At 38.3% G+C, this 17167-nt stretch overlaps 1 protein-coding gene across 3 annotated transcripts in view; it reads left to right on the top strand.

Annotated features, from left to right (window-relative positions):
* OSBPL10 (oxysterol binding protein like 10) overlaps positions 1-17167 on the top strand; it is a 110775-nt gene that overhangs the window by 47170 nt on the left and 46438 nt on the right. For all 3 annotated transcript variants that reach the window (XM_068674459.1, XM_068674458.1, XM_068674460.1), the window contains exon 5: positions 14106-14316. In XM_068674459.1, coding sequence (XP_068530560.1) covers positions 14106-14316 — 211 coding nt within the window. The remainder of the gene's footprint in view (positions 1-14105; positions 14317-17167) is intronic.

The following is a 17167-nucleotide window of genomic DNA, read 5'->3' as shown; positions in this document are numbered from 1 at the left end:
TGTGCAAAGATGATCATTTTCAATAACTTAATAAATGGCACTTTCTAAGTTCAGGATAATACATGTATGATAGCTACATAAACAGCAGCATTCATTTTCTTAAGCAATTGCAGAGAAACTAGGATTACTATTTGTGGTTATTAGAGCATTTCATTAAATGTTAAGTAACTGGTAAGCTTCCAAAGGAGCTTGAGAAATAAAACTTGAAGGAAATTCAATCTCCAACTTCTGCATGCCTTCAAAAACTCTCAATTAATTTTGTAAATAAAAACAGAATTCACCTGTTCTGTGTGAAATAGAGCAGAGCATATATTTGCCTACATTTTGAAAAGCTACCAGGCGGTTCTCTTGCTCAGATAATGCATTAGTTTCAATTTCAGGTTGTCAGTTTGAAAATGAAGCTTTGAAGAAAACATGCTTCTGCAAACCTTATTTTTCAGATTAGAGGATCACGTTTCATGGCTGCTTGTTTAGTGGCCTTACTTTCGGTGCAGGTTTCTGGCTGGCTGGTGCAGCAATGATCTTCACAGCAAACCCTTAACACGACAAGGTGCACTTAACTTCTGCAGCTGTGTTTATAATGGGTAGGACTGCTTCCAAAATACATGGGCTATTTCGTTAACCCACATTCAAGCGCTGTTTTTATGAAATTAAATAGAAGACTTTTTTGATTGTTGTTAGTGGTAACACATGACAGTGTAATATTAAAGTGGCTACCCAAGTTTCAAATATTAAGTATAGAAAGCACTTAAGTAATTGCTGTCCAAGAGAAAGAAACCATAGAAATGACTTGTATTTTATGTGTACTATTGCGTTTACATTATTATATACATTTATAGAGGGACTTATTATAATCTTCAAATCCTTGTACAACACCCAGAGTGCTGTATGCTACACTTAGAAATACTAAAAACGTTTTGATTTTACAACAAATAGAAAATAGTAAACACTATAGGTCTCATGTGTTATTTAACAAAGACCTGATCAGCAGCTTTTGCAACACGTCCTTATAATTTCCTTCACTAACGCTTGGCTTTGAGGTTTTGAATGGTTTTAAAGCGTTGTGTATGTTACACTGAGGCTTTTAAGGAGCTGCTTGCCTGCTTCTTGGTTGCAATCCTGATTTCTGATAATTTTAAAATATAGTTCATATCCTTTATAGCTAATAACAGTTAATCCAGCAGGGTAAATTAAACTTTGTCTGCCTGAATTTGATACACGCTCCTTTGTAGCTTTGTGTTTCAGCTACTCTAGTATGTATACTCATGTATACATGTAACTGACAGAGGATATATAATATAAAAATGGTTTGCATACTTGTCTCTGGCTGAGGAAACATTGTCTTACATCCTTGTATGTATTGCTCAGTGTGTTCTGATGATGATGTCTACTCTCTTCTGGGCTGAGTGCTTGCAGTTTTTCCTCACAGAGATCCCCAGTTATCCAATTGCAGTTTTATTGGTAAGTCTATGCTGGCAGACACAAAGCACATGAATTTGTGTAAAAGTCGCTGTATAAATGCGATTTGCCCATACTACAGTGCATCACAAACTGCCTCAAAAGCATGGCAATGTGCGTTGAATCACCTCAGTGCTGTGAAGTTACTGATGTCAACTTCAAACCAGCTGACAGCCTGCTTTGGGATGGTGGGAAAAGTCAACGGGTGGATTTGCAGCTCTTTGTATTAGTAATTTAGGTGGATTTGCAGCATTACAAGCCAAAGGAGTATGCTTTATCCCAAGGCTTCCCCTATGGCCCAGGAACAGCACGAGCAGATAGCATTGATAGTAATGGTTCACTTGCTTTTCAGAAAACATGAGCTGAACTGATTGTAAGATGGGGAATTAATACCTACTTTGATTAAAACTGAAGGTCATTCCACTGTATACTGTGCGTGTGAGAGTTGTTTAAAGCATACTTCATGGTAGTTATAAGCAAATCTAGCTATTTTCTGGCACAGTGGCTCCCCAGATTATGAAACTGAGGTGGGATGTGACAGAAATAAAATTTTATTTTACACCTACTACAAGCTAGGTAGCTAACTGGGAGGGGAGTGAAAGGAAGGTAAATAAGGATAGATGAGAAAGGGAAGAGCTCGGTGCTCTTAATCTCAGGGTCATGGGCTTGGTCCTCATGTTGGGCACCAGCGGGATGCAGTCCTTCCTGAACTGATCCAACATGGGCTTCCCATAGACTGCTGAAGGACGGTAGTTCTTCAAGAATTGCTCCAACATGGGTCTATACCGTGGGGTCTATCTGTCAAGAGCAAGCTGCTCCACCACGGGTGCCCCACAGTCTGCAGCTCTGGCCTGAGGCCTGCTCCTGCAGGGACTCTCCATGGGCCGCAGCCTCCTCCAGGCCACATCCACCTGCTCCACCGGGGACTCCTTCACCCAGCGTGGAGATCTGCTCCATGTGGGACCCATGGGCTTCAGGGGGACAGCCTGCTCCACCAGGGGCCTCTCCCTGCACAGGCCAGCTGGCTTTGGTCTGATATGGGGCATCTTCAGGACTCTTCTCATAGAAGCCACCCCCTGAAGTCCCCATGCTATCAAACTCTTGCCAAGGAAGCCCAACACAGACACACTGGAAATCTCCATCAGAAGGTTGGAGAATTGCTTATATGGCACACTGGGCTACTCTGTATGGCCATAGGTGAGTTTATATATTATGTGGTAGAATAAGATACATTTTTTTTTTAATTTTTAAATCCAGTGATACATTCGGTAGTGATGTATTCTGAGACAAAGCTTCCCACTCAGAAATCCATGTGTTGAAATGTAAAATTTATAATCCAGTGAAATGTGGCCTTTTATCTCCTGAAGACTAATCTTATTCAAAGTACAAAAAATTGCTTTTTATCAATAATACGCTATAGAGTGGTGAACTAATAGCGTTTTTCTGTGGTTGCTGATGTTGACTTAATGACTAGCAGCAACCTTTTAGGTGTTCTTTTGAATGCTTAATACTCACAAATGTACCTTAATTGTCAATAATCAAAATATGCTTTCCAGTTCTGTGCTGTAGCTATTAACTGCACTGAAGTAATCCTTTTGAAATGTAAGAAAAACTGCTGTTCAGAAGAGCTCATGGAGTAATGTACTTGTGAGTAACATTTTAATCGCTAAAACTAATGACTTTACTTGCAGATATTGAAGTAATCCTTATATTAAAATTAAACAATCTAATTTTCTACAAGAAGCTTTTCAGAAGCCGTGTTCTCAGTGCTGCATTCTGTGGTTTAAAATACAACAATGTGCTTCCTGCTTGGCTGGATGGCAGCCAGTTGCTGTCCAAGATTTACTTGAAATTGTAGGCTCTTTCCTTTTGCTTCTCAATTTTTGGTTCTTGATCCCTGGGAGCAACTCAGAGGGAAAATATCCCACCAACCTTGGCAGCGACTGTGTGCTTCTACTCTCCTCTGTGCCTTTACCACAAGATCCCTACACCCAGCTCCCCTTGAGTCATCTTTAATAGCAAACAGTAAGTCTAAATAAGTGACTATTAAGAAGCAAATGCTCAAGGAAAGAGCTTGAGAGACGTGGGAGGGAAACATAGCAGTTACTAGTTGTGCTTTGATACAAACCTTTTGCAGGCAGCAAATGGCATGCATTACCTGCACATGCATGGAGTATCCCTAGGGAGCTCTAGTACAACACACAAATAAGAAAACCAGCTCTATCCTGCAAAAAATAGACACTGATTCCCAGACTGCTCCCTCCAGTGGCAAAATGACCAGTGTTAGACTGATACTCAGCCCGCGGAGGGGGAGAGAAGCACAGCCTGCTCACCCTGATTTGTGGAGATAGACTCTGTCAATGAGCAGTGCTTGTCTGCATCAGGCTTTTTTCCTTGGATTTTTATTACAGAAGCCAGATCTTAAATCTTAGTTTAGTAAATAAATAAATAAAAACCTTCTCATTTGAAGACTTGCTGATTGGCTCCGTGAAACAGCCTGAAGATAGCTGACAATCAGAAGAATTTTGTTTTCTTCCAGTGTTTCAGTGCTGTTACAGATTTCATACACTCTTTGGTGTTAGATTTGTTAAGAATATCCTGGCTGTTGTTCTGAACAGAGACATGCTTTTGTGAGACAGGTGGCTAGGTCAGCTTCTTTTCTTGCTGATCTGCTGCCTGTTTTACAGCATTGAAGGAAAGGAAGTGGTTCCTCATGCATACCTGAATTGCACAAGTCTGAGAATTTCTCAGTGGATTACTTTTGTTACTAATGTTTAAAGCTTCCAGATACATCTCCAAAAAAGACCCTTTGTCCCACCTTTCCTCTCTCCCTCCATATCCAACAGCCCTCATGGGCTAAAAAAAAAGGGCAAAAACAAACAAACAAACTATGAAGACCTGCAAAATACAGTCTGATTATTGTAGCTGTGCAACTAACGGCAAGGGAGCTTGAAAGTGTGGCTAGTAACTTACTGGACAGTAGGCCAATGAGTAAGTATTCTGTAGATCATCAATGAGTAATGAACGCTGCTTTCAAAAAATACAGTGATAGTATCTTGTAAGGATATGCAGCGCATATCCAAGTTGCAGAATTTAAAGTTATAAAACAGGAATTGAATGCCTAGTGGAGACACAGAGAGTGGAGCATAGGAGTATATGAATAAATTAACCAGACAAAAGGTACATGTCAGGAGATGCTAACAGGTAGCAGCTCCCTAGAGTGTAAATCGTGTGCTGAGGTCCCTGGAGAGCTCATGGCCCATGGTGAGGCGCTGATGGTGACCAGTGGAACAGCATCAGCATCAATGGAAACAGCAGACTGGAAGCAGTAGCTAAGAAAAAGACACAACCAAGCCAAGCTCTGCTTTTAGAATCAGTCCTAATGACATTTGTTCCTCTGTTTCCTCACAAGGAACCACCCTGTGGAGTGCACTATGAGAAGACTGAGCAAAAAAGACAAAATAAAACCCCAAAGGAAATTATGTTTTGTCAGCTGAGACAATGAAGATATGTAGCAACTGGCTTTTCAGTTGTTCCCTTAACAGAGATTATGTGGATTTCTGGTTAGGGAAAAGAGAACAGAATAGCAGATGGTAGTAGGGAGGCTTTTTTTTTTTTTTTTTTTCTTTTTCTTTCTCCAAGGGAAGAAATGGAATTGTAAAAGAAGAGGCAAGAATTGAAAAGAATATGTGCCCTGGTGCTTAGCTGCCACCCTGATTGTCAGAGGTAGAGTTCTGTGTGTTCTGTCACTTTTTGTGGCTCTGTCTGCAAATTGCATGCCAAGTGAAAATTAACTTGCTCCTTTGAAGCTTCATTGATAGGATGTGTGTGTCTAAGCCTTAATAACTATTACATAACAGAGTCATTCCAATTTCACTGTTCATTGTTTGCATCTTTAAAATAATTGAGGTCAAGCCGGTTGCTACCCTGAGGTGACAATAATAGAGAATTACGTGCTTTTTCTTTGTAACAGGAGGGAAGGAGTAATCAAGAAAGGACAATTGATATGGACGTCATTATCTGGTTCCATCTTTCCAAGAGGCTTTCAGAGTATCTCACTTAGTATTCCAGGATCCTTTCATAAAATATTTTTTCTCATTAGCATAGTGATGTTCACAGAGGCTACTGTCTTCATCCAGACTGAAGCTTTTTGGATAGACTTCCCTCCAGCTCACAGCTCAAGGAGGCCCTTTTTGGTCAAAACTTCAGGTTTTGCTGTAAGCAAAGTGTACAAATCTGTTATTTCTAGTTTAAGCACGTTTGTGGTCAGCTGGTCTTGTACGTGTTTCCACACTAGACATTTTCACAGCTAAAATGCAAAATATGTCTTATAAGAGATCGGTGTTATAAATTGCAGTGCCTTTAGCAACAACTGCTGCGTAGATCTCTTTCACTTTAGTTATATATTAAGCTCTAATTTGCCTTTCTAGTTTGCGTGCTATTGATGGAATCCTATTAAAATATTTATGGGTGTGACTTTACTGAAGAAAAGGGGGAAGCCTATAAATCCCTATCAGGAAATCTCTTTTGCCAAGCAGTAAGATGCATGTATTGAGTGACCTTGAGAGAGTCAGAACCCTTCTCAGAAATTAAACCCAAGCAAAAATTATCTTGCTTTGCTGTGGTTAGGTATTAATGCTTAACTCAAAATAAAAATGCATTAAATTGGAGGGGAAAAAAACCCACCTTTTACTGCAGCTGTAGAAGTTATCTTAATTTGAGAGACTTTTCAATAGGAGAGGTAGACCTTCTGAGCTGGTGATTGACAGCACTGAATTCTGTAGATGTGGTTGGAAGCAAGCTAAAAAAAGCAAGTGATTTTTATTAGTCATTTTTTTTGCATGTGCGTTTATGCTCTTTCCCCTTTTCAGAATAAATAGTTGAAAGTAGGAAAGCTTCAAGGAAATCCTATGTGGGAATGGTGAAATTGTGCTGTATTGTTGGATGATATGTGAGATTAATGGCTTGTACAGTTACTGTGGTGACATTGGAGTTCCACGTTTGTCTTACTTGTCCCAAGCATGTATCAAATGAATCTATTATGCTTTGGCATGTATATATTAGTTGTCTGTTTTAACCTTTAATTTTTATATGATGCCAGTTCATATTGTTGTTGGTGATATCTGGATCAAGATTGTTGATATCTAGGTTAAGCAAGAAATCTTTCTCAAGGTCAGAATCAATGACTGTTAGGCTTTCGTGGCAACCCAATGAATTGGGTTTGCAATGATTTAGAAGGTTTTCATTTTTTCTCCGTGGACTTGGTTCTCTTTCTTTACACGTCTGCTTTCTTTTTTAAGAAAAGCAGTGTTTTATATTAAACAAAAGAGAAAAAAAAAAAAAAACACAACTCTGTGATATTTGCTTTTTTAAAAATGAGAACCAAGGTCTGCACTCCTGTCACTTATGACCTAATTAAGGTTGGTTTCAAAAGCTGGCCTCTACTTGTGTCCTTTCCTGATGGCTTTCAAAATGTTTTTCTTGTGTCATGATTCTCTAAAAGCAAGAAACTAATATACCAGAAAGTATTTTTGTGTGTGTGTGAGAGAGAGAGAGGGAGAGCAAGAAATCATGTTTTCATATAACAGAAAGAAAACAATGAAGAAGCATTTTGGCGCTTTCCTTGCCTTTGAAGGCAGTAAACCTCTCAAAAATGCAACTTGACTTAGGGTTGGTAAGAAAGTGATTTGTATTGCATTCCTGCATTACTATTTAAATGTCCAAAGCTTTTCCCACAACATTTTTTTTTTTTACAGATGCTCTCTTTTTCATATTAGCATTGTGTTTATTTTTCGAGTTTTCTTTATGATTGTTTTCAACTTGCCTCCTGTCAGCAATGGAAAGGTTTTAAAAATAAAAATTACTGCATTAAATCTTCCAGAGGAAATGCCCAGAGGTGACTAGGCAGCCAACGTGCTGCTAGTGGTGGTATTACTGACAGCCCACGCAGAGAACAGTAAGTTGAGAAATAGTAGTATTAACTGATAGAGCTAAAAGTGTCCTTGATGAATGATTTCTAGCATGTCACAACTTGACAACATAGAATTTCTGTGGGTTCTTAGTGCTGCTAAAAGAATATTTTCCTTCTCTGGAGTGTTTTGGATTTTTTTTTTGCTGTACACATGGGTAGGAGTATTGTAATACCTACTATAAAATGATTCAATATGTGTGAAGATCAATTCCAAAAAGGAAAATTGCACATGCTAAAATATAAATTGCTCGTGTGTATGTCAGATGATGTATTCAGTCCTGGGAAGGTCTGAATAATCTTCCTCAAGTTATATATTCCAAAGAGAGGTAGGACGGTCTCTACTATTTAAATCTTTATAAATGAGAATAGGATTGATGACACTGTTTTCTTGCTACGCTCTGTATGGCCTGTATGAGGAAGGGGGGGAATGTTTGCCTACCCTTTGATGTAATACAGCTGATGTCATTCTTCTTTGGCTTCAGGGAGCTTGAAATCACTGTGTCTTAGGATGCCCCTGAGAATCCTGTGAATTGGGCAGTTTGGTAAATGATGTAAAGTTGTTTTTTGCTTTAGGTTGTTGTGATGTGCTGCTAGTTTGGTGAAGTCCTGTAAGGTCAGTAATTGTAGAAATAAAGATGTTCCAATTATCATAATACCCATCTGGGCCAGACAAACAGACTTAGGTCTGTTAGTCCTGGAGATAATGAGCATTTCCAATGTAGATGAAACCATGTCAGAGGCAGTCATATGCTCTTCCGTTTGTGTGTGGCTGTTCAGTTTTCATCCTTTTGAAGTTCCAGTTTATCTTTGTTCTAGGATAGGAGGAAAAAAATCTTTAAAAGAGTTTATTATTAGACTTCATAATTGGGATTTTCTCTCTCTGTAGTTTCAGAAACAAATTGAAACCTTAAATCAAAATTGCTGTTCAGGTTTCTAATATGATTTCTCTGTTTGGGAAAGATTAATATATCGTCTAGTATGTTAACAAAATATTGAATTATTATAATTTTTCTTTTAGCACAGAAATAACACCTCAATTTTTCTTGATTATTTCTTAAATTAATTTTTAGTTGCTAATTTTAGCTAATTTACAGTATGAAAGACTCTTCATTCTTCTTAATGTGTCTGAAATGTTCTGGATTCGCAAAAAAATACGTCTCAAAGCCTATGCTGTCCGGGCGACCCTGAGAACAGAGCCATTTCTAGTTACTGATTTGTTTGGGATCTCGTTATGTAATGGATGGTGCCATATAACATTGGCAGCTTGTTCACAAGAGGAAGATCCAGGAGGTGGAATTCCAGCTGCAATGAGTAGTTGGCAGTGGCTGTGACAGGGGTAAGTAGGGAAAGCAACCACACAGATCACACAGGGTGTTAGGATGGTTTGGGGAGGGGAGGAAGCAGGCAGCAACAGCAGCTGGGAAGGGGCTGCTTTGGAGCAAGCAGTAGAGGGTGGGTGACCTACTAAGGCAAGTGTCAGAGAGAATTGCTGTTGTGTTCGGTTTTCTGTGAAGGTGTTGTCAAATGGCAACTTTCTTTGTGGGTGGTGTTACCCAGAGGAATGCTCACAGTATTGGAGAATTTCTGGCTGGCTAAAAGGTCTGCATCCCCTTCCAGCTTCAGGAATAACTGTTAATAGGAAACATATAATGTGGACTACTTGGGCTCTCCTACTGCAAGCTGAAGATGGCTAAGAGTAAGCCATGCATGTGAACTGGTCTATTCTTAGCCCGAGGCTTCCTCTGACCAAATATTTTTCACTCAGGTAAATGTAGCCCTACTAAGGTTAGATACACATGTATGCACACACACAATTCATTTATTGCATGCAGTCCTGATAGTTCTTTCAGTTTTTCTATTTTGTACCTAGCATCAGCTTATAGCTGTGAAGTTTGAGTGCATTCATGGAAATATATAGTTTCTTTCCCATACTATGAGAAACTATTTACCTGTGAAGAGGGGTTGCCAAAGCTGAAATGAGTGGAAAGAGAAGGGAGGCAGGGGCAAATAGCTACTATCAAAAGTAGAGAGGTACTGCTTTGAGCTGTCTATTTGCAAGTGAGGAGAAGGGAAAACTGAGCAGTACTGAAATAAATGTGGATCTCTACCAAGAGCAGAGTCATTCAAAATTAAGCAAGTTATGTAACTTCGGAAAAGGAATCTTACAATTCAAGTTTTCTTGAAATCAAAGCTCTCCATTCTGCTTTTAAGACCAGCTGAGAGATGCTGCCTTCCCTCCTGCTAATGAAGCAAAAAGCAGACCTGCAAGTAAGGTAGAGGATAATGCTGTAACCGTGTGGCCCAGAGTCTGCCTTATGAAGGGGTAATATGTTTAAGGATTTTTGTTTTTCAACATGTTTAGTTGTTCTTAATCCTCTTTTGTTTATTCTTTTTAGAGCAACCACATTTCAAGTCTTTAAAAATCTTTTGTCAATGACTCGTTTACAAAAAATAAAGTGGCAAGCATCTAAAAAACATGCTGTTATTTTAATAATACACCTTATTCTATTTCCCTTATGCCACAGAGAATTGTTCTGTGGGTCTCCAGAGAAGGGGATGTTCTTCCTTCTTGTTCTTTTCATGCGGTACCTTAAGCAAATGGTTATGATCAACATTTGAGCAGTAAATGCTGATCAACTTCTAATGCTTTGAATCCTACAGAGGAGCTGCTGTTCTTGGTGTCTTCTGCTGCTTCAGGCACCTTGAACAGTTGCTTTTACCGCAGCTATAATGTTGTATAGAAACATTGCCAGCAGGTAGCATGGAAAGGATGAATTAAAAAGGCCTCTTTCAAGCTAAGGTCAGGTAAAGAATATTAAGACCCACAACAATACTTCATTTTTGATAAAGGGAAAGTAAACAATTGTTATTATTTACTTTTATCCTAAACTGGGAAGAATTTAACTCCAGGCTGTAGAGCTTGGGGCTGGGTGCTAACTGCAAGCATTCAGTCACTTTTTCCAAATGTTTCCTAAGCTCTGCAATCAGTTTATCTTATGTTCTTCTCTTAGATGTATAAGAATATATTTGCCCTTTAAGCAAGGAAGCGGAAAATGGAAACGTTATTTTGCATTTTTATTTTCCTGTGGAAGCAGATCCTTGGAAATGTAAGCTGTTTCTAACAAAGGAAAATGAAGAAAATTGAAAGTATGAAGAGTGATTGTACGGAGATGAAAACAAAATACTTCAGTTGCTTCGAAGCATCAGAAGGGGTTTCAACTTCACAGTCTTGTTCAGGATGGGAAAGGAAGGGAAGCAGTTTTCCATTCAATTGTAGTGCACAGTCTTCAGGGAGAATATGATCCATCGTCTCCCAGCCATACCTTCAATTTGTTTTCATGAGCTCTTTTTATAGGGGAGTGGGGCTCACTTACATGAGTGTGTGTGTCTGTGCTGGTCTGGTTTTTGTTTTGGCTTTGAAGGCACCCTCTGTGCTCTGGAGCTCAGGTACGTGGTGTGTGACTTCTCAAAACTGGAGCACAACCTGAGGTTCTGGCAGTTCCTAAAGGTGCTTATCCTGGCTGCCTTTGTTGTACTCTGTCTAATTCTCTTTTCTGACAAATGGAATTAAAATTGACTGTGCACATCTTACTGTAAAAATCTGCATAAGATTGATTCTTTTTTTGGCAGTAACCTGACAGCACAGCTCCTTCCAGTCTTTCTGGATTTTGCAGTTACTTCACAAATAAAACTCACCAAACCTATAACACTTTGGCTTCTTTTAAAGCTTTGGCCTCTGTTTTTAAATGCTAACTGTTAAGATCTCAGCATTTTAATTTTCAGCAGGGAATTAAACTAAGCTTCTTATGTAGCTTCCTTCAACAGCCTTTCACTTAATTCTGTTATAATTTGTTTGCAGGGATGGGTATTTGAATCTTTGAGTTGAGTTTCCATTCTTCCTTTTCAAGTGTACTCAATATGAACTGTTTAATTGGTATACTTTCCGCAGTGTAGGGAGGCTGTGGGAAGCAAACCAGGCTTCAAAAAGACAATAATAATAATGAAAAATCATGATGTTCATCATACACTTTTCACATTACAGTAGGTTGGAAAAATGGAGCTTGAATTTGTTGTTTACAGTGTTTAGAATTTTTTTGAAAGCTTTTGAGAAATTCAAGTGTAAATCTAAGTTTTTTTTTTTTTTTGGTGAAATTATTCTGTTTAGGAAGACATTATGTTTAAAATAGTTTTCTTAAGAAGGAGCATCTCAAGATCCTGAATTTTCTGACTGCATCTAGCTCACTGTTATAATTACACATTTTAGCAAAATAAACCACCTTCTATCACTCTGTGACTTTATAATGTGATATCTTTCATATATGTAATCAGGTTCTAAATTTATATTGACCTTATAGTGTCCCACTAGCATCCTCGTGTGCTCTGAGCTGGCTGGGTTATTGGTTGCCTATATTAGAGAAGAGATGATGACTGTTGTGGTACGTGCAGCGTAGGTGCCCAATCCAAAGTGCCTTCCTTGAAATGCTTTCTTCAGGGATTTAATCTAGAAATTGTTGCATTAGAGAAAAATCCACTCTGTTACATGAACCTTATAATAATTAAGCCAACATATTTTGGGGGTCAATGAGCTGGTACAGAAACTCTGCAGTTAATGTGATGGATCGCGTGGTGACTGCCATCAGCGTTGACATTCTGTGATCGCGGCCACGTAGGAGATTCATTTGAATCACTGAAGGAGTTGGACTTCGATTTATCTCTCACCATGATTAGAGCTTGAACTTTAGCTGTGAGATTGAATTTGCATGCTTCATAAACCTATTAAAATTGATCTTTTTTTTTTTTTTCAAAGCATGTAATCTTCAAATAGCAGTTTCTTAGATTATGTAAAAACATCAGATTTAGCAAAAGAGAAAAGAGAAGGGGAGGAAGAGAAGTAATAAGAAGACAATCATGGAATAACCTTCATGTTTAGCTTAAAAGTCCCACTCTAGAAACACATATAAAAATTTCTGCCCTCCAGCCCTTTCTTCACATTGGTTGGAGTTTGGGTGGAATAGCTGGCGCATGATATCATCTTTCTGTATTTTCTAGGAAGCTGGTTTTTAGGGTGCTGCAAGCTTTTGAGAATGTAAAAGGACTTTTCTCTTGTATCAGTCTGGCGAGAGGATTGGTAGGTTATTTCTACTATTTCATCCGCCTTTTAGGATCGTGAGCCTGAGGTTGTACTGAAAATAGAAAGATGCGAAAATGAGATTTTTAAGAGAGGTAAGACAGTTCAACACATGGCAACCGTTATTCAGCATGGACTCCCACGGGTAATTGAACCTTGGGTTTATATTGATAGATCTTGCACCTGCAGCAGAAAGGGATACTAAGCAACTCTGTTCTTGTTAACTGAGTTTTCTGTCTGGTAGTATATATTCTTTTTGCTATATTTTGCCAAAGGGTGTGGAAGGGAAGAAGTGTGATGCTGCATTATTGAAGAAAGATTGCAATGTCTTAAGTGAAGTCATTACTTAGATGGTGTGGATCTTCTCTGTAATTGAGTGAGAGCTTGATATTTGGGAATTGGATATAAGTACTTTACATCGTTTGGCAATAAGAGATTTGCAATCTTATGTTTAAAATCAGCTTTATGTGTGCCCATAAGTTGTCTTTGTTAGGGTATCTGATCAGTAGACAAACTTGTAGGGATAAAACAACACACTTCGAGATGTCGGGAAGGCTGACACAATCCTCAAATTATTTTTGAGATGAGATACATAAACTCTGGCTCTTTAGACATAAGCTGTATATATACGTAAGTCAGTACATTAAAGAAAAGGTCCAGAATGAATTTGAGTTTTGTCTCAAATGTGTATGATTATAGTTACAGGCGTGATTATTTCAAAGACACTCCCATGTGGTGTGGTACATGAAGGTGTTTTCTTATCTTAAGGAACGGTAAGTATGAGAGAGGCCCATCCTATGCATGTATAATTTATGAAAAGCTGTAAAAACAGATTTTTTAAACATCTTTTTCTTTTAGTTATAGGAAGGATTTTTGGAAGCTTGCCAGTTTATTTAAAGAACAGCCTGCTCATACAATGTTTTTATCTGCTCTACAAGCGTGCATTTTATCTTTGTCTGGTTGGTTCAAATCTAGAAACAGATTAACTTTCTCCCCGACAGCTGGTATTCATATCTGATAGTAAATAAGTATTCTAAGTTGCATCCTATGGCAATGCCTGTAAACTTCCAAGTCACCTTATTTTTTCAAAATAATTCCTTACTGATGCTTGAGAAATGAAAAATGGTTGTTTGTGAACTGTGACTAGATGTTTCATGTAGGAGAGGAAGAAGATGGATGCTGTATCTTCTGTGGGTGTCTCAGGTCATGTACCTAGGAAAGAAAATTCAAGTCTAAATTGGTAACAGAGAAGGAAGTAGAATTTTCGTATGTTTCCTTAAATACTTCCAGAAAGTATGAGTCGCTATTACACCTATTATGAACCTACTACTTTAAGAGACTATTTTCTCTAACATAGTCTTGACGTTTTCACAGATCTTTGGTAGTCTCAAGCCCTTTGTTTTTGTAGGTAAATTTATGGTATATTTGCATCATAACATGAACGTTCATTTGTTGTTCTTTACATTTAGTTACTACCTCAACCTGTAGGAATTTAACAGCTACGTTGTGATATTTCCTATGGCATCAGATGTTTTTGCACCTTTACAGATGATGAGTCAAGTTGAGGGACAACAGAAGAATCTCGTACAAGCCATCGAAGCTCTCCCAAGTTCTGGACCCCTTTCTGCCTTGGATCAGGACTTGCTGCTTTTAAAAGCTACCTCTGCTGCCACCCTGAGCTGCCTTGGAGAATGCCTGACTCTGTTACAGCAAAGCATGCATCAAGTGGGCCAGCACCATAACAGGACACTGTCATCAGGTGAGCACAAGCGCTCTTGGGTATTTTTTTTACGTGCCCTAGGGTTTTTTGTTATGCTACTGAAGAAGGCAAAATGAACCCTTCCTCAAAGAGCAGTTGGATTGAGCAGCCTGTAAGCTTCTGCAGCATCAAGTATTAGCATTTTTCTCTTAGCCTAAAAAAAGCTGCAAAATGTTGAAATTGGAAAAGAGGGGAAAAAAATGTTGTCCTAAGTCTTCACGGGGAAATTAGGTTTTGAAGACAGCAAGATAGGGAGGGGGAAAAAAGTGGCATGGAGAACAGATAGATAAGCCTGTGCTCTTAAAGACAGGCAGAACCTGATTGGTATTTTTATGTAGAGATTGAAATCACAATACAGTTGTGTTTGATAAAAATGCAATGTTACAGCGAAAAATCATATTTCTAGTTTTTTACATAGAAAGATTAATCCTGCTAAGGTAGATTTATTCCAAGCAGTGTTTTTCTTTAAGTCTGGGAAGAGATCTCCATGTTTCTATTTAAAAAAAAAAAACATAAAAATAAAATGGTGGCAAATTTTTATGAACCTAAGAAGTCAAAACTGTGTGATTCTGCATTGCAGGCATGAACCTCCCAAGTCCTCATGCAGATCTATTTTTTTTAATTCACACAGTTGTAGGACTCTATCAGTAATATAGGAAGTCAGACTTTCTGAAAGGATGGTCATTGTTTTCCCAGGGACAAACTGCACTGCCTAGTTTAAGCACAGGATCAGGACATGATATAAGAGGAGGAGGAGGAGCAGCAGCAGCAAAAATGGGGTGGCTTTTCTGGAAATGGGGTGGCTTTTTATGTTTTTTTGTAGGTAAATCAACAACATAATCCAACTTCAAGTAGGCCCTTAAAGAACAAAACATGAAGAAAAACACACAAAAGTACTGAAAATCAAAAAGACAAAACATTCTTATTTGCAGAAAGTTTATTACGGGGCAGGATATGCCCTCAGGGCTGCTGAGACAACTGAGTAAGAAGAATCCTTCTGATGAATTCCCACTGTGGGGAAAATAGAAATGTGAAAGGGTCAGTTGAAAAGTAGGGAAATGACATTAAAAGGCCCTTAGGAAGACAAAACAAAACAAAAAACTACCAACCAACCAACCAACCCACTAGTACCACTAACAAAAAAACAAACAAACAAACAAAAAAAACAGCAACAACCAAAAAACAGTTAAAAACTTTGATGCCTATACTATGCCATATTGGGACTTCCCTAATGCAGATTCTGATATAGTTCAGAGAGTAAAGTAAATGAACAACAACAACACAATTCTGTATTCTGGTTTTAACTTAGAAAATGCCGAAAACTTACACATATCTAAATAGTAATGATAAAGTGCCTTTAATTAAATTCTTTGATATAATGTCATTTCAAAAGAGAATGGGTTGGATCAAAGATGAAAAGCATCCTTCAAAGAAAAGTCGCTTTCCAGTTTCAAAGTCCCTGGGGGTTGTTTTTCATGTCCGTGTGATCTAAGTGAACTGTCAGAGATAGATGACTTTAGTCGTACATGCCCTTGAATCTCTGTCCAAGTAATCTTCTGTTAAATCAGTGCTGTGTTTTGACTTGATAATGATTTTTGCAGATCTGTGCACAATAGCAGGGAAAAACAAATATAACACTAGTACTCGCTTAAAGGGATTCCCTTTTTTAATCCCTTCTCCCTCCCCTAAAAATGTTGAAAGCTGCTATTATAAAGTACTTAATAAAATTTAATAAGTATTCTTATTTGTTTATTTTCCCTTTAGACTTTAAAGTTGTACGAGAATTCTTTCAGGAACTGAAATTCTGTAGCATTTGTTCATATCAGCATCTTCAGTGTAACTGTGAGAACCCGAATGCAAACAGTTAATTCTTCAGTGTGTAGGTGTGCTTATTTGGTATGTAATTTAGAGAGAGGGAGACAGGGCGAGAGGGGGGAACTAAAAGCTGCTGAAATACTTAGACTATTCTCCTTCAAAAATCTGTGAAATTACTACTTTTTCTTCCTTTTCTTTTCCCCAGGACTTGTTATGCAACACAGTTGCCTGAAAGAACCTGGCCTGAAAGTCTTGATTACTGATTTTCCTACCCAGTTAATCTTGCTCAGGCGTACTTTGATGGACTTAATGTTTCTGCTGAGTCGGTAGAGTTTCAGAGTCATCAAAGCTGAATAAACTCATACCTAATCAGACTAATGCCTTTAAGTAATCTAGCAAACTCTAACTCTGTGAGATGATATATTTCATTTTGATTCTGTGTCCTCCAGGTGAATTTTTTTAATTGCATATCCAGAAGGAACAACCAAACGGTGACCTTTATTATCACCTCTTGATAAGGTCAGGTGAAAATGACTTGTTAGGTTAAAAGCCATATGTTCATCTGATAGAAAGTCTAAAACATCTTTCCAGGATGATGTTCAGTATATCGCCAAATGTTTGCATCCAAGTGCCGTCATTACCTGCTACATAGCATCCAAAGATTCTAGTTGAATAAATCCTGTGGAAAGGCAATGGGGACAAGATCCTCAGACTGTTGCACAGACAGACAAGGTAGGAATTAGACAGCACACTTACCTCTAGCCTACAGTTCATGAAGGTGGTCCAACAAAGCAGAGCAGCACTCCCTTGTAGAGTGTGAGAAATAAGCAATGACTTAACTTTCTTAAATTTAACTTACCTTTGACTTCACCTTCCTTCAGAATGAAATGCTCATGCTATTATGTCCTAAATACAAAGAACTGCCAGAAGAGTAGATAGTATCTACTTTCTCTGTAGCTTTACCCTGCTTCTGTTCTTGAAGTCATTATGGCCAGTTGTGCATGGATTGTTAACTTTTCCTCTGTGCACCGTAGGC

The sequence above is a fragment of the Anas acuta genome, chromosome 2 (genome assembly GCF_963932015.1).
Source record: "Anas acuta chromosome 2, bAnaAcu1.1, whole genome shotgun sequence".
Lineage (NCBI taxonomy): Eukaryota > Metazoa > Chordata > Aves > Anseriformes > Anatidae > Anas > Anas acuta.
This window is presented reverse-complemented; position numbering and strand designations above follow the sequence as displayed.